Here is an 18,244-nt window from a genome sequence, read left to right as displayed (position 1 = left end):
CAGTGTGGCCTGTCCCATGTGTCTCCAACTTTAGCAGAGGCAGTAAACAACCGCGGATCACTCTGTAGCGCCTACCAGCTAGTCCTTGGCCAGTCACAGGCAGTGGGTGACCTGGGCCTGAGTCCCTCCCAAGAGGCCCCAGAACCAACATACTTGGAGGTTGGCTTCAGACAACAGCAGAAACACTGTCCAATTAGTCCCATAAGCGGTATACATAAAGGGTGGTCTCAGCATGCACCAGAGCCTGCTGGGGCAAATCCCACTCAGTGAGGTAAGCCTCCCACACAGCAGCCTATAGCTGTGGATGTGGACAAACCCCACAGCCAGTAAGCCTGAGGGCCAATACCACCCACTGACATGCCATTAGCGATTAAGGCTCAATTATAACAAAAGGGCACACACAACTCTCAGAAGGGACACTCTTGGAGCTCCCAGCACAGGTGGCCAGGGAGATTGTGCCAGGGCCCCACAAGGCACCTACTACATAAGGCCACCTGGCCAATACTGGGAGACATAGCAGATCTACCTCATACATAGAAACAAACACAGAGGCAGCCAAAATGAGGAAACAAAGAAATAGATCCCAAATGAAAGAACAGGAGAAAACTCCAAAAAAAGAACTAAACAAAATGGAAACCTACCAGGGACAGAGTTCGAAACCATGGTTATAAGGTTGCTCAAGGAACTTAGTGAGAACTTCAACAAAGTGATAGCAAGCATAAAAAAGGACATAGAAACCATAAAACAAAAAAAAGTAAGTTTACTTCTTTACAGAAGTAAAGAATATAATAACTGAAATGAAGAATGTACTAGAAGGATCACCAGCAGATTAGATGAAGCAGAGGATTGAATCAGCAATTTGGAAGACAAAGTAGCAGAAAACACCCAACTGGAATAGGAAAAAGAAAAAAGAATCCAAAAATAATGAGGTTAGTTTAAGAGACCTCTGGGACAACATCAAGCGTAACAACATTCACATCATAGGGATACCAGAAGGAGAAAAGAGAAAGCAAGGGATTGAGAACCTATTTAAAAAAATAATGACTGAAAACTTTCCTAACCTGGCAAAGAATATAAATATACAAGCCCAGGATGCTCAGAGAGTCCCAAACAAGATGACTCCAAACAGGCCCACACCAAGACACATGGCAAAGGTTAAAGACAAAGAGAGAATCCTAAAGTAGTAAGAGAAAGGCAACTAGTAACTTATAAGAGGGCTCTTGTAAGAGCCCTTACAATCTTAAAAGACTGTCAGTTGATTTCTCAACAGAAACTTTGCAGGCCAGAAGGGACTAGCAGGAAATATTCAAAGTAATGAAAAGCAAGGACCTAACAAGCAAGATTACTTACCCAGCAGAACTGTCATTCAGAATCAAAGTACAAATAAAGAGCTTCCCAGACAAGAAATGATTGCTGGATTTATCATGGCAGTCACTTCTTTAGGTATATAAATGTTTAATAACTAAATGTTGAATAATTAGTTTCATGTACCCATGAAACTAATATAATATTGTATGTTAGCTATATTTTTAATGAAAATCTTTTTAAAAAATAATCACGGGGATGTAAAGTACAGCATAGAGAATAGTCAGTAATGTTGCAACAACTATGTGTAGTGCCAGGTGGGTATTACAGGGGGACCACTGTATAAATTTTATAAATGTCTAATAAATTATATAAATGTTATACATCTGAAACTATTATAAAATAATACAGAATGTCAGCTATAACTGAAAAAATAATAATTAAAAAAAAAACAGTTTTATCAGGAAAAGAAAGTTACTCTAGTCTAAATAGGTTATCCCAAACCAAAGGGCCTCCCAGAGAGGCTTTGCTTCCTTTTTCTGAGCCTTGAAGTGGATCCTGTCTGCAGCCCAGACGAACTATGTTGCAGTGACATGAAGGCCCCAAATCCTACTGGAGTTTGCATGCTCAAATTCAAGTAACTAGCATAAAAATGAAAACAATAGCACCAGGTGTCATAGCCACCACCTCCAGTTCAGTCTTCTGTAGGAGGTGCTGAAGGAAATCTCCCTCCCTGTCCTTTGGAGCCGCCTGACTCCTCCTGGCTACAGACTGACATTTTGCAGGGAACACTCATCACCAGGAATCAAAGTAAGGTGATAAGAATTCTGATTTTAAGAGCTTTGCACACTACGGAAGCAATGAATTCTCACTTTACCCTGAAAAGGTCATTCAGCCAAGTCCAAAACTTTATTTATTCCACTGTGACTCATGTACATGGCAAAATGACCACATACTATCACCAGTGGCCTGTTGGTTCTCAGCTGGCATTGGTAACACTCGTTGAGAGGCAGTTTTTGGTTGTCACAATAACTAGGGAGAGCTACTTGTTTTTCTGGGCAGGCAGGCTCCTAAAAACGTCATTCAGTGCAAGTCCTGCACCACACAGAACTGTCCCATCAAAGTGCCAAAAGGACGCCTTGGAGAAACACAGCGTCTTTCCTTCTGCAGCTCAGAAATGAGACTCTTTTCTCTGAGTATCACAGTGGAGAAAAGAGAGAGTGACATAATGAAAAGCAATTGCATTTTACTAGAGGTTTTTGTTGTTGTTGTTTAAGCAAGAAAATGTTTTAAGTTATACCTCAGTTCTATTCTTGTTAAATGAGATACACAAGGTAGATAAGAAAGAGAATACCAAAGACCAGAAAAAGACAGATATTTACTGATAATTAGACACAGATAAGGACCCATGGGATGAACCAAAGTTTCAGGAGCGAGGACAGCTCAAGAGAGGGTAGGGGGAGACACAGAAGGCAGGCGCCCACCCACATGAACACAAAGACCCCGTGGCTCAGACCCCTCATGAATCCTCCTAGCATGGGGTTGCCTCTTAAGATTCAAGGTCTTGTTGCATATGTGCAGGTGAGGCTCCTAAGCCTGTACCTTAAGTGGTACTTGATCCGCAGGTTGGGTAAGACGTGATGAAGAAGCCCTGTCTCGGTAACAGGCTGCAATGTGGCAGCTACTTACGTTTCTCACCAAGATGTCAACAACCTGGGCAGCATCACACCTGCATGACTCCTTTGTTTAACCTCAGTTTTGGTGACAGAATCAAATTTGATAGCTCTGTTAGGGCCTTGTCTTTAACATTAAAATGTTTCCTATCTGAAACTTAGAAAAATGTCAAATGATTTTCAGTTCCACATCCATTTGCCTTTACTGTGACACTATTTCCAAAATATTTTCTTCTGCAGTCTTGGCCGGCACTGTCATTACCACCGTCACTCGAGGTGGGAGTCTGCACGCCACGGTCTCACTCATTAACATCTACAAAGAAGGAAATTTGGCGATTCAGCAGGCGGGCAAGAACATGAGTGCCAAGGTCGTCGTGGTCTGCAAGCAGTGCCCTCTCCTCAGAAGAGGTAAGTAGGGAGGGGACCTTTGGTCCTTCTTCTAGGGGAACTCAGGGACAGAGAAAGGAACAAGACAGCCCATCTGAGCAACTCACAGCTCTGTCCACGCCGTGGCTGGTCTGGGGAAGCTCACATATTGCCCATGTCTGGCACAGACTGGAGGCCTTGCGGTCTGGCAGAATTAGGCTCTAATTCCAGGTCTTGTCATTTGTGAAAGAAGATGAGGTAGTGGAAATGCATGAGTCCAAGAAACATTTGCACTTAGACCAGTAGGGAACGGACGTAGAGGAGCAGTCCCAGAGAAAGAGATGTCTAACCTCAGACGCCTTGAAGGTGTCTGAGGAAAATATTAAGCAAGGAAAAGGAAATTCATTCAGAGCTGAAGTTCAGAAGAGAGGACTAGAGGGCTAGAATGAACTATCTGGGGATCGTTTTCAGATATAGGACCATTAAATCCATAGCTGGGAATGAGTTTGTCACGAGAAATTATGGAAAAAGAAAAGTTACTTCAGAGCCAGAGACACATGATTATTGGTAACAAGTTCTCTAACTTATAAAGCAGTGTGTTTTCAAAAAAAAGTAATGTATGTTCTATGATTTTTAAAAAGTTTGAATAAATAGAGAAGGATATAAAATAAAATGTGAAGCCTTTTCCGTTTCAAGCCCAGTGGCACTATGAAAAGCTCTCCAGAAAGTTTGTCTCCACATGAAGCATGTACACACACTCTTACACAAATGGATCACGCTATACATACTCTACGGCAGTTTTCCCACACATGATATGTATGTAGAAGCTTTGCACAAACAGTACCTATGGGTAGGTCTCTCTCTTTGGAATGGTGGTAATGCTGGTACTCCACCGTGTGATGCGCCATGGTTTCCCTATCCAATCCCAGCTCATTCCTTTCCTCAGTCTTGTTACAAACCTCTCCCACAACCAAAACAAACACACACACACACACACACACACACACACACACACACACACACACACACAGAGAGGACTATAGAATATTCACTACAAGAAAGCTTTGAATTCATATTGTTCACAAAAGTCAAAAGCCAGCGGCCTCACGTTGGCTTTTCAGAGGGAACAGCCAAAGCTCTGTAAGAGATAACACTTCTTTCCAGGACTGCCAGGAACTGCCAATAATGCACATCTAGATGCGTATTTCAAGGTCGCATACTGTGCTAGCAGTCCAGCCTTGCGGTGGCATCCTCCTGCCCAGGGCACCAACCTTTCACAGGCTTGAGATCACCACGATGACCGTGTTAGCCCACAGCTGAAGGATTACGCAGGAGGAAAAGAAATACATATCTCTCTCATGACACACCAGGGAAGTGGGAGAACAAAGGAGGTAGTGGGAATATGCGCTTCACTTATGGATTTTTCTGAGGCACCGTGAATCTTCAGAGTTGAACCCAGCGTACCGCAGCTTCTGCCCCAGTCTAGGCCTCTTAGTCAGACACACTGATATATACAAAAATAGTATAACAGATATGAGTACTTTTTAGTACGTGGTTTTTTGCCAGTGACTGTAAGAATGCAAAGAAGCACATGATCCAGCCATGCCCTCCAGAAACTTCCATTGTATAGATACTTGAGATATTGGGGAAAGTTTAAGACGACAGAAGACAGTGGAATTATTAGCGGCCAAATGCCTGGGAAAGCCAGAAGCACTGCGGAACTTTGAGAGGCCATCTGAGGATGGTTTGTCAGGCGCCTCGGGGAAGGAGAGCCTCTCACGTGAACACAGTGCACGGTTCTTGGCAGACAGACACTCAGTAAACAGACCTACAGCACTGCAGAGCTGAGCACAGCGGGACCTAATCTTTCCAGCCAGTTCCCAGTGTTAGCAGAGCTGGACACTTACTCAGTTTCTAGATGTTTTCTGATGAGAGCCTGAAACCAGATCTTGTACTAGAGAGAATAAATGTATAAAATGGTAACATTACAGACCATTTACCTAGAGGTAAGTTATGGCCTAAGTTGTTTCCAACACACGCACACAGAGAAAAACTTAAGTTTATATTCTCTTGCTTTAGGTCAAAATTACATTATTATGGGCCAAGTGGGTGAAGATGGGCGAGGCAAAATCATGCCAAATAGCTTTATCATGATGTTCAAGACCAAGAACCAGAAGTTCCTGAATGCCTTGGAAAACAAGCAATGTTAACAGTGAGCTGTGTCAAGTTAAGCTTTCTTCTGTCATTGCCTCTGAAAGATCTATTTTTCTCAGTAGAAAAACAGTCTTATAAGATTAAATATTGAGCATTCTGAAAGATTTACTCTTCACATGATGTGGGTCGGAGACCTCCGACGTCGCTGGTGGAAGTTCTGTGCCTGCCCCGCAAGAGCAGACACGACGGGAAACCTGCAGACTTAGTGCCATGAGAGGAAACTAAGTGTATCAGAGCGTGACAGTTTGGAAGCAGTTTATTTATACATCTCTGGAAAAGGGTATTTTAAAAATGAGTTTGGTGAAGATGTAAAAAAGATTTTATAAGTGCAATATTTATAGTGGTATTTGTTTTACCTTCAAGCATTTGCTCCAAGGTGGTATATTCTTCTCTTGCATTTTTAAATCGATGCTTAATAAAATATTTTAAATGCTTATATAACAACCATCAAATTTGTTTTTATAGAAAATGGGACACTGTGACGTGAATATTCCCTGCTATGTACATGTAAGGTTGCCCTTGTAACAGTTTACACTTTGCAGAAAGAATTCTCATTCCAAGAACTTTGGGGCTAGATGGATCCAGGAACATACAGACTGTAATTCTCTGCTGCAGAACCAGGAAATGGTGGAGCTCGAATGGTGTCCCTCGGGAATCTAGTTCAGCTCCATTTTATAACAGAAATTGAAGCTCAGGTATATGTAGCAAGTTGTCCAAGCCCACGTGCCCCACGAGACCACAGGCGATCAAGCTTGCAAGTCCTAATTCCCAACCCAGCGCCGTCACCAACACGACAAGAGAGCCTGGCTGCCCCACAGGAAAGCCCTTCTCCTGACTTGGACAGTCCAATCCTTGTTTCCATAGCCTAAATCACGATTGGTCATCTTACAGGACTTAAAATTATAAGTGAACTGGTATACTGTCGCCCCAGGTAACAGGATCAGGCTGTCAGCGAGCATACGCTCTGTCCTCTGCCCTTGCCTTTGAAAAAAATTATTTTCCCTTGTAATGGAAGAACTGTGAAAGGACTCCCATCATTCACACACAGCTGCTTAAAATGCCGATGTTCCTGCCACGGGTGTGGCCACCAGCCCTCGGGAGGTGACGGCCAGGAACTCCAGGGGAGGGCACTACCATCCCTCCGGAGAAGGCAGAAAGAACATTAGGGATGGACAAATGCTTGGGTCCCAAGGCCTCCCATAGTAGAACCAAAGTTTTAGAAATAGGGGAAATATTCTTTGGGGTAAAAATCCAACTATGTGCTCTTTGAAAGAAATATCTAAAACATAAAGACACAGAACAGTTGAAAGAAAAAGGGGTAAAAAGATGAAGTGGACGAACTCCTACCTGGGGGAACTTATGAAGTCAGCCTCAAGTAGAAATAGAATACCTAAATAGTCTTATAACCGTTAAAGAAATTCAGTCAGTATATATTTATTTGAAATTCTTCAAATAAAACTTTAGGCCCAGAGAGTTTTACTTAGAACGTCTACCAAACATCTAAGGAACAAATACTGCCCACATGACATACACTCTTCCAGAGTATAAATGAAGAAGTAACACTCAGCAATACTGTCTATGAGATTCATATAACCTTAATAGCAAAACTTTAACAGACAATAGGATTTAGAAAAACCACCAGTCTGATTTCACTTAGGAATATAGGTGCAAAAACCCTAAGCAATATATTGTCAAACGAAATCCAACAAACAAAGTAGCTCGTGATCATGTTGGGTTTATCCCGGAAACACGATTGATTTAACATTGGAAAGTCAATGATCATACTTCACGGCACAAATAGCTTTGCAGTGCCAAGCAGGGGGTCTTATGTGCAGCTCAACATTCAGTCTCGTGAGGGGACCACAGGCCTCTCGGTACCAGTATCCTCAGAAAGATACGGCACAGGGACCACTGCTCAGCAGGACCGTGCCAAGTATTCTTCCTGGGAGTCTGCAGCACCCGGCAGCAGTTCACAGTCATCCATAAGCTGTCTTCTTTGGCCTCCCTAATGACATCTCAGATGCCAGGAGACAAGATTCATGTCAGGTGGGTGCAAACACTCCAGCTGAAAGTCCACATCTCCTCAGAAACCAGTATCTCTTGCAAGAATTCCATAGGCATAGGTTCCAGACTCTTCATAGACGAGAGGCCTAGTTACGGGTTACACACTCAGAAGAGCCCAACGCTGTGACTCCCCTAGAGCTCTTACAGTTCAATCACAGTCTCTCCAAAACCAGTGAAATTTACCAACCAGGGCTCATTTTCACCATGAGCCCGTTTGCCGAACAACATAGGTGACATGCTGTCTTATCAGATAACTAGGTGAGTTAAACAAAGGTCAACTCTTAATAGAACAGGGAAAGCTTCTGTTAAGCCCTGTTCATAATAGATTAAAGGAGAAAAATCATTTGATCTTTATAATGCATAAAAGCATTTGATATAATTCAACATTTATTCATGACAAAGTAAACCCTGAACAAACGATGAATAGAAGGGAACTTCCTGAAGCTGACAAGAACACCTGCAGCAAATCTCATATTTAATGGTGAAATATTGAAAGCATTTTCTTTAAGATCAGCGATAAGACAATAATGCTTGAAATCAATATTTCTATTAAAATTTGTACTGCAGAGTCTAGTCAGCGTAGCAAGGCAACAAAAACAAATAAATGATACTGAACAGGAAAAAATAAGACTATTATGATGCAAAGATGATACAATTATTCAAATAGAAAACCCAAAGTAGCCTGCAGGTAAGTGATTAGAATTAATAGTTTCACAAGTTTGTCCCTTAGATGTATATATAGCAGGGGTGCCAAAAAAAAAAAAATGTATACACATTTTAAGAAAGGAAAACTATTAAAATTGTAATACTCAATATACACCGATAACAAACGATGAATACAAGTCACATTTGACTTCTGCAATTACTAGAGGTGCTCAAAGTGGTTACCATCACCGTTCAGACACTTCGATTGCGGCGAACTACTGCTTGAGCCATGTTGACCAAAGTGTCCACTTGTATACATTTTTTGGCACCCCTGGTATACACTTGTATAAGCTCTAGCCCAAGGACAAACTATTGAATCTTATTTTGTCTTTTCTAGTTAATTAAGCATTTTGAATTAAATACATGAGGGTCATTATTCACACAGTCGCAACCTCTTCTTAGCACAGGATCTATAGATGTATATGTGTGGGAGTACCTGGATGTACAGAATTGGTGCTCAGACAGAGTAGCTCTGCGACACACACAGAAATGTGTTCTGAGGAATTTTAAAATTGTTATTTAAAATCCTAACTTTTGCTTTTTATCATTTGCTTCTTCCTCTTAAAAACAAAGTCAACAATTAGGTTAAAAAGGCTAAAATTTGATTAGATATAAATTTGAAACATTATTTTTTGCTTGAAGGGTGTCCCTGTGGTGTTTTGATACTAAAATTAGGTTAGATTGAAACAGTGAAGTGGAGCTTATAAGTATAGAAATTTATTAAGAAAATTTACAAGCTTAAAGACTGCATACAGCTAATTAATTTATCTCACAAACAAGAAATTAATATTAGCAGTTACATAATGCAATTAAGAGCTTCCCGGAGAAACACGCGGACTCCTTTGGTGTAGCACTGGGAGGACTTCAGTTCCCTTAACTGCAAAATGATAAATTTGTTTTGGATTCTTTCTGAGATCCCATCTAGGTCTTAAATTGTTTCTACGTCCTTGAATAACCAAACTGATCAGGATATAGTAGTAGAGAAATAAAATTAACCAGTTTCTCCATTCTATTCCCTTGTTTCCCCCATGGCCTGGTTTGTTATTTTTTGAGACTGACTCCTCCTCTATTTATGTTTACTACCCCACTGTTCATCCTTTCCCTCTGACTCTTACTTATCTCACTGGTCTCCATTTCTGTCCTTGGTTATAAATTCAAAGTCTTTAATAAATTAGTCATTTAGAAAAGCAGGGACTAGATGTCTTAAGTTCTGTTCTCCGAGCAAGATGAACTTACAATGAGAAATTGATTCAAAAGAGCAAAGCTTTTGGATATATCTTATCTGAGACAAGCAATAAATTGAGTACAGGATCTCCGACAACCTTGGACAAATTATTGAAAATGTCAGTTTCTTACCTATAAAATTAGAAGTTTGAAGTAGGTGATCTAAGTTTTCTTCTAATCCAATTTGATGAAATTGATTCTAGAGAACGCAATTGTTCAAGGGGGTACCTGATTGAATGTCAGTCCTAGGATATTTACACTAATAGATAAAGGTCAAATTTTCATTCAACAAATTTGTGCCATTCACCATCAGCACTGCCTAAGCTGAGGATACAGAGGAGAATAAGAGTTCCCAACTAGTTAAATAATTTAAAACAATCATTATAGAAAATACAGTGAGTGAGTTTGCTATTTCCACTGAAATAGAAAATGGGACAAATGAATTTTAAAATATTTAAAATATTTTAAAAAGTATAAAATTTGAAATATTTTATAATTACCTCACAGAATTATTTCAATTTTTGGATGAGTTACTGAGGTTGCTAGTATGTTTTCCTCCTCAAAATTCTTTTCAAATAGTACCTGACAAGTTTAATATCTTCCTTTTTTTTTAAATAGTTTTTTTGTTTCTTTGTTTTTTAATTAAAGTTTATTGGGTGACAATTGTTAGTAAAGTTACATAGATTTCAGGTGTACAATTCTGTATTACATCATCTATATATCACATTGTGTGTTCACCACCCAGTCACTTCTCTTTCCATCACCATATATTAGACCCCGTTTACCCTTTTACCCTCTGGTAACCACTAAACTATTGTCTGTGTCTATGAGTTTTTGTTCCTTCATTTGTTTGTCTTGTTCTTTTGTTGTTTTCAGTTTTATATACCACATATCAGTGAAATCATATGGTTCTTGACTTTTTCTGTCTGACTTATTTCGCTTAGCATTATAATCTTAGGATCCATCCATGTTGTCACAAATGGTCCTATTTCATCTTTTCTTACCGCCGAATAGTATTCTATTGTTTATATATACCACAACTTCTTTATCCATTCATCTATCGAAGGACATTTTCGTTGTTTCCATGTCTTGGCCACCGTAAATAAAGCTGCAATGAACATTGGAGCACATATGTCTTTGTGGATAAATGTTTTCAGATTTGGGGGTAGGTACCCAGGAGAGGGACGGCTGGGTAATACAGTAATTCTATTCTTAATTTTTTGAGGAACCTCCACACGCCTTCCATAGCGGCTGCACCAGTCTGCATTCCCACCAACAGTGTATGAGGGTTCCTTTTTCTCCACAGCCTCTCTAACACGTGTTACTATTTATCTTTTTGATGATAGCCATTCTAACAGGGGTAACATGATATCTCATTGTAGTTTTTATTTGCATTTCTCTGATGATTAGCGATGTTGAGCATTTTTTCTTATATCTATTTGCCATTTGTCCTCTTTGGAGAAATCTCTCTTCAGGTTCTCTGCCCATTTTTCAATTGGTTTGTTTGTTTTTTTGTTGTTGAGTTGTATGATTTCCTTGTATATTTTGGATATTAGCCCTTTATCAGAGGCTCTGTTTGCAAAACTCTTCTCCCATTCAGTTGGTTGCCTCTTTATTTTGTTGATGGTTTCTTTTGCTGTGCAGAAGCTTTTAAGTTTGATATAGTCCCATTCATTTATTTTAGCTTTTACTTCCCTTACCTTTGGAGTCAAATTCATACAATGCTCTTTGAACCAAGGTCCATAGTTTAGTACCTATGTTTTCTTCTATGCAATTTATTGTTTCAGGTCTTATGCTTAAGTCTTTGATCCATTTTGAATTAATTTTGGTACATGGTGACAGATAGCAGTCCAGTTTCATTCCTTTGCACTTGGCTTTTCAATCTCCCAGCACCATTTATTAAAGAGGCTGTCTTTTCCCCATTGTATGTTTTTTGCTTCTTTGTGAAAAATTATCTGTCCATATTTATGTGGTTTTATTTCTGGGTTCTCAATTGTATTCCATTGGTCTGTGTGTCTGTTTTTCTGCCAATACCATGCCGTTTTTATTATTGTTACCCTGTATAGTACAGGGAGTCAGGGAGTGTGATACCTTCAGCATTATTCTTTTTTCTTAGAATTGCTTTGGCTATTTGTGGTCTTTTGTGGTTCCATACAAATCTGATGATTGTTTTGTTCTATTTCTTTAAAAAATGCCACTGGGATTTTGATGGGGATTGCATTAAATCTGTAGATTGCTTGGGATAATACGGCCATTTTAACTATGTTGATTCTTCCAATCCATCAGCATGGAATGTCTTTCCATTTCTTTGTGTCTTCTTCAATTTCTCTTAAAAATGGCTTAAAATTTTCAGCATATAGGTCTTTCACATCCTTGGTTAACTTTATATTCCTAGATATTTTATTCTTTTTGTTGCAATTGCAAAAGGAATTTTTTAAAAAAATTTCTTTTTCTGAGATTTCATTGTTACTATATAGGAATGCAATGGGCTTTACACTGATTTTGTAGCCGGCAACTTTACTGTATTCGTTTATTTTTTCTAACAGCTTTTTGGTGGAGTCTTTGGGGTTTTCTATATATAGCATCATGTCATCTGCAGTGACAATTTAACTTCTTCATTCCCAGTTTGGATGCCTTTTATTCCTTTGTCTTGCCTGATTGTTCTGGCGAGGACTTCCAACACTATGTTGAAAAGCAGAGGTGATAGGGACAGCCCTGTCGTTTTCCTGAACGTAGAGCAAAGGGCTCCAGTTTTTCACCGTTAACTATGAGATTAGCTGAGGGCTTGTCATATATGGCCTTTATTATGTTAAGGTATTTTCCTTCTATACCTATTTTATTAAGCGTTTTAATCATAAACGGATGTTGTATCTTGTCAAACACTTTTTCTGCATCGATTGATATAGTAATATGATTCTTGTCCTTTATTTTGTTTATGTGATGTATCATATTGATGCATTTGCGTGTGTTGAACCATCTTTGTGCCCCTGGGATGAGCCCCACTTGGTCATGATGAATAATCTTTTTAATGCATTGTTGCATCGATTTGTTAGAACTTTGTTTAGGATTTTTGCATTTTTATTCATCAGAGATATTGGTGTGTAGTTTTCTTTTTGTGTATTATCCTTACCAGGTTTTGGTATCAGGCCTTATATTGGCCTCGTAAATGAGTTAGGGAGTATTGTCTCTTCTTCAATTTTTTGGAAGAGTTTGAGTAGGACAGGTATTAGGTCTTCTTTGAAGGTTTGGTAGAATTCACTAGTGAGCCATCTGGTCCCGGACTTTTGCTTTTGGGAAGATTTCAGATGACCGATTCAATTTTCTTACTGGTGATCGGTCTATTGATATTTTCCAATTCTTCGTGATTCAGCCTAGGAAGGCCATATGTTTCTAAGAACTTGTGCATTTCTTCTAGGTTATTGAATTTGGTGGCATGTAGTCCTTCATAGTATTCTTGGATGATTCTTTGTGTTTCTTTCGCATCCGTGGTAACTTCCCCTCTTTCATTGCTGATTCTGTTTATTAGTGTCTTTTCTCTTTTTATCTTAGTGAGTCTAGCCAAGGATTTCTCAATTTTATTAATCTTAAAGAACCAGCTCTTTGTCACATTAAATATTTCTATTGTATTTTTGTTCTCTATTTCATTTAGTTCTGCTTTGATTTTTTATTATTTCCTTTCTTTTGCTGACCTTGGGTTCATTAGTTCTTTTTCTAGTTCTTTAAGGTGTAATGTGAGGTTATTTATCTGGGATTTTTCTTGTTTGAGATAGGCCTGTAATGATATAATTTCCCTCTTAAAACTGCTTTTGCTGCATCCCAAAAAATTTTGGTGGGTTGTATTTTCATTCTCATTTGTTTCTATGTATCTTTTGATCTCTCTTTTTATTTCTGCTTTGACCCTTTAAAAGTATGTTCTTTAAAAGTATGTTGTTTAATCTCCACATATTTGTGGTTTTTCCTGCTTTCTTTTTGCAGTTGATATCCAATTTCAAAGCCTTGTGATCAGAGAATATGCTTGGTGTGATTTTAATCTTCTTAAATTTGCTGAGGCTAGTTTTATGTCCCAATATATGGTCTATCCTTGAGAATGTTCCATGTACACTAGAAAAAAAAATATATAGTCTGATGTTCGAGGATGAAGTGCTCTGTAAATGTCAGTTATGCCCATTTCATCTAATGTGTCATTTAGGGCTGCTATTTCATTTATTTTCTGATTGGATTATCTACCCATAGCTGTGAAGGATGTATTTAGGTCCCCTACTAAAATTGTGTTTTAGTCAATTTCTCCCTTTAGTTCTATTAGTAGTTGCTTAGTTCATATTTCAATGCTTCCTGACTGGGGGCATAAATATTGATGACTGTTATGTCTTCTTGTTGTATAGCCCCCTTTATCATTATGAAATGTCCATTTTTGTCTCTCGTTACCTTTCTCACTCTGAAGTCTGTTTCATCTGTTAACAGTATGGTTACACCTGATTTTCTCTGGATACCATTTGCTTGGAGTGTCAATTTCCACCCTTTCACTTTGAGTCTGTGTTTGTCCTTGTAGCTGAGATGTGTCTCCTGGAGGCAGCATATGGTTGAGTTTAGTTTTTTGATCCAATCTGCTACTCTGTGCCTTTTTATTGGTGAGTTCAGTCCATTACATTTAGGGTGATTATTGATATGTGAGGATTTCCTATCATTCTATCTTTGGTTTTCTGGTAAGACAGTGTCTCCACTGTTTCTTCGGCTTTTTGTTGTTGTCTGTTATTTCTGTGTGATGATACTCTGTGATTTTTCCCTCTTCTTTTATTACGTTATATATTTCAGTTCTGGATTTTTTTTTTGAGTGGTTACCATTAAGTTTATGCAAAAGAAAGTTTCATATTTAGAGTATTCCATTTTCTTCAGCATGCTTACTTTCTCCATTCTGGTTCAGGCCTTTACTCTCCCCCCTTTTATGTTTTGGTTGTCACAAATTATCCATTTTTGCAGGTCGAATAGCCTCCTTCAGTATTTCTTGTAGTGCATGTCATGTGTTAGAAAATTCCCTCAGCTTCTGTATATCTGGAAATGTCTTTATTCCTTCTTCATATCTAAAGGATATCTTTGCTGGATATATTATTCTTGGCTCATCATTTCTCTCTTTCAATAGTTTGAATATTTGATTCCACTCCCTCCTGGATTGTAGAGTTTCTGCTGAAAAATCTGATGATAATCTAATGAGCTTTCCTTTGTAGGTTACCGTCTTCTTTTCCCTGGCTGCCTTGAGGATCCTTTGTCATTTCTGACAGCTTCAATACAATGTGCATTGGAGAAGGCCTGTTGGGATTGAGGCAATTAGATGTTCTATTTGCTTCTTGGATTCAAAGATCCAGTTCTTTCTACAAGTTTGGGAAGTTCTCATTGACTATTTGTTTAAATATACTCTCTGTTCTCTTCTCTCTTTCTTCGCCTTCTGGTATGCCCATTGTTCTTATATTGGTCTTTCTGATGGAGTCAGAAAGTTCTTGTAGAGTTCTTTCATTTATTTTAAGTCTCAAGTCTCTTTCTTCTTCCATCTGTGTCATTTCCAGATTTCTATCTTCGATGTCACTGATTCTTTCCTCCATCTGGTCAACTCTACTACTTACGCTGGCTATTTCATTCTTCATTTCTTTTCTTGAGTTCTTAATCTTCAGAAATTCTATTTGGTTCTTTTTTAAAATGTCAATCTGTTTGGTAAAATGTTCGTTTGTTCTTTGATTGTGTTTCTGAGTTCATTAAACTGCCTGTCTGTGTTTTCTTGCATCTCGTTGAGTTTTGTAAGAACTGCAATGTTGAATTCTCTGTCATTTAAGTCAAATATTTCCATGCCTTTAAGTTCATTTTCTGGAGACTTTTCAGTTTTCCTGAGCTGTCTTGTTATCTTAGTTATTCATGGCAATTATTGATTTATTTTTTCTCTTCCTAGACATTTACAGGAGTGGGTTCTGCAACAGGTTGATAGAAAGAGGTCTTTCGTTTTCCAGTAGATGTTGGTAGAATGTTTTATTTTTGCTCCCACTGCAGCCTTTTATGCTCTCTCATACTGTAGTGTTATATTTTCTCTGCACTATTTTGGCTTCTCACACAACGGGGGGATTCCCTGGAAGGTGGGCTTCTCCTCTGTTAACAGTTCGCCTGGGTCATAGGGTGCCGCCTCCATCGGGGGATGTGGAGAGCTTCTGAAGTTCCAAAGCTCTTCCTGCACCAAATTCAGAGACTGCATGTTTCAGCAGCTCTGTTTCCTCCTGCAGGGATCTGCCCACAAGTGGAGACCGGGGAGGGATGGATTGTGAGAGGTGACCCAGCAATGGCGGCAACCACTACCGTAGCCAGTCCTGCTTCCAGCGCTCCCTCCCCTTTGCCAGACCTAGTTGGGCTGAGACTTTTGTGTCTGCAAAGCAGTTTTCACAACTGCAAATATTCTGTTCTTTTGATTTGACACTGCTACTGTTCCACTTCTAGCACTGGGCAGGTGGGGGCGGGGGGAGCTCTAGGAGGGTAGGAAGGGGGCAACTAGGCTCAGTGGCTAAGGCTTCCGTTCTCTGTGGCAGTGAGGACTTAAACCACCGTTTTCAGCCTGCTTCCCTCAGTCTTTGCTGCGAGGTCTCTGCTGTGAGTGTTGGGTTCAGCCATGTTATATGCTGCGCCCTCAGCCCTGTGGGCCGTAAGCGGAGCCCTAGCAGTCTGAGTTCTTCCCTGTCCCGCAGCTGTGGTAGTTCCGGGATGCAGCGAGCTCGGAGCACTGAGCTAGGTCTGCGTCCTGCGCCGGCGCGGCCCCGTCTCCGCACTTCTCCCTTCCCTCCTACTCTGCTTGCACAATTTGCCCACCTTTAGGTGAATCCAGTAGTGAGCTTCTTCATCTTGCCTGTCTGCTGTGCAGGGAGTCCTTTGTGGAGTTATAGCTGTTTAATTTGTTGTAAATTCCAGGGGAGATTTCCAGAGTCTCACCTCACACCGCCATTTTTATCAGTATCTTTCACTAAGAATAATTTTGCCTAAAATTAAAGAATAGATTAAATAGCCTTTTAATGAACAGTGAGTGATACAGAGACACAGAGAAAGAAAGAGGAATCTCCAGATTGCCGATAGCAGGGTGAAAAAAATGGAGCTTATCTGTCATTTATATGATTGGCTGAAACAGTTCTTTTTTTAAACATACATTTACCTCCTACATAAACCTGCTGTTTTTCTTCCTGTATTATTGTAACTTAATTTAATCAGAAATCATGTCTCTTAAAGATAGTTATTTTTAAATCATGTAATTAGCACATACAATTTTTCACTAATCTTGAGTTGCATATCTTATGTATTTATATCAAAATGGGAGCAAGAAAAGAAAAAACAATGTGAAATTATCAAATGAAGGGAAACAGTGTGATTGGCAATTCTTCTAAGTATATCTTCAAAAAGCACATGTTTACAAATGGGGTATCCATGCCAGAAAGCTAACAAATTAACTTACAGTTGAGAAATTCAGAGCAGCCATTATCTCAGGTACCATTAATATTTTCTTAGTGCAATTCTGAATTAGACCCAGCTGCTTTTCTCTCAGGGCCTATAACCTCAGCATATTCAGTATTTTATAAATGTATTTTCTGAAGAAAACAAAAATTTCAATTGCAATACAATTCCAATAAAATCCCAAGGTTTTTTGGTAAAAATTGATAGGCAGATTCCAAAATTTATGTGAGAAAGCAAAGAAGCTAAAATAGCCAAAATAATTTTTAAAAAAAGTAATACGAAATTTTTCACGCAAGCATTTGTTACTGTACTTCAACCCACTATGTTAATGATGGGTATCAGCTTGCATATTCAAGTAGTTTTCTTTTGAAGCGATAAATTACAAGATTCCACTGTTAGTTTCTTATTCCTTTTAGTATGTTGTAGCATTATGTATTTCTGTCAGACTTATTGAAGTGTAATTTCCATACATTAAAATTTACACGTAAGTGTACATTTTGATGAGTTGTGCAAACAATACTTTCCTCCTTGGTTACCAATGATCTAATTTTGGTTTCTATATTTTTGTCTTTTCTAGAATGTCATATGAATGAAATCATAGTTTGGAGCCTTTTGCGAAATCATAGTAGGGAGCTTAAGCTTCCTCACTTAGCATAATACTTTTACGATTCATTTACGTTTTTGCTTGTATCAGTGGTTTGTTCTTGTGTCAACTTGGCTAGGCTGAACTGTTTCCCAGAATTCTCTTCCTGGTAAGCTTCCAGGAAGGGTGGTTCACAATACCCATTTCAACGTGAGGTTTGGAGGGCAGACGGAAAGTAGCCGCCATTTTTTTTTCATGCAGGCAGCTCTGACATGTTGTAACTGACTGGCTGGCTCAACTTGTTGGTGTGGGGCAGCAGTCTGGCTTACAATGTGCCACTTTTCCTTGGATCCTCATTCAGCTTCTCTGATTCCTGGGACAAGGCATCAGAATTTAGAAATCTGGCAAAGGGCAACTTTTCCCCAGGATATCCACATCATCAAGGCTGGAGACTGAGAAGTGACATGGAGGTGTCAGTTCGTCCTACGGGTTCCAGCTTGTTCTTGTTTCTTTCATGTTACATCTGTTTTTGTTTCCCAACTGCAAACCCTGTGAACTCCAAGCTCTAGCACTAGATGCATAAACAAGCCTCACCGAGATGGCTTCACCAATTCCAATTGTGTAATGTCAACTCCCTGTA

The 18,244-nt window shown here is 39.3% G+C and overlaps 1 protein-coding gene across 1 annotated transcript in view; it reads left to right on the top strand.

The window, feature by feature from the left end:
• The window catches only part of PCOLCE2 (procollagen C-endopeptidase enhancer 2), a 72,091-nt gene extending 66,097 nt beyond the window's left edge, over positions 1-5,994 (top strand). Inside the window, exons 8-9 of the mRNA XM_033122058.1 lie at positions 3,219-3,386; positions 5,424-5,994. Coding sequence (XP_032977949.1) covers positions 3,219-3,386; positions 5,424-5,554 — 299 coding nt within the window. The 3' untranslated portion in view covers positions 5,555-5,994. The remainder of the gene's footprint in view (positions 1-3,218; positions 3,387-5,423) is intronic.
• Positions 5,995-18,244: the final 12,250 nt, after the last annotated feature.

The sequence above is a fragment of the Rhinolophus ferrumequinum genome, chromosome 2 (genome assembly GCF_004115265.2).
Source record: "Rhinolophus ferrumequinum isolate MPI-CBG mRhiFer1 chromosome 2, mRhiFer1_v1.p, whole genome shotgun sequence".
NCBI lineage: Eukaryota > Metazoa > Chordata > Mammalia > Chiroptera > Rhinolophidae > Rhinolophus > Rhinolophus ferrumequinum.
This window is presented reverse-complemented; position numbering and strand designations above follow the sequence as displayed.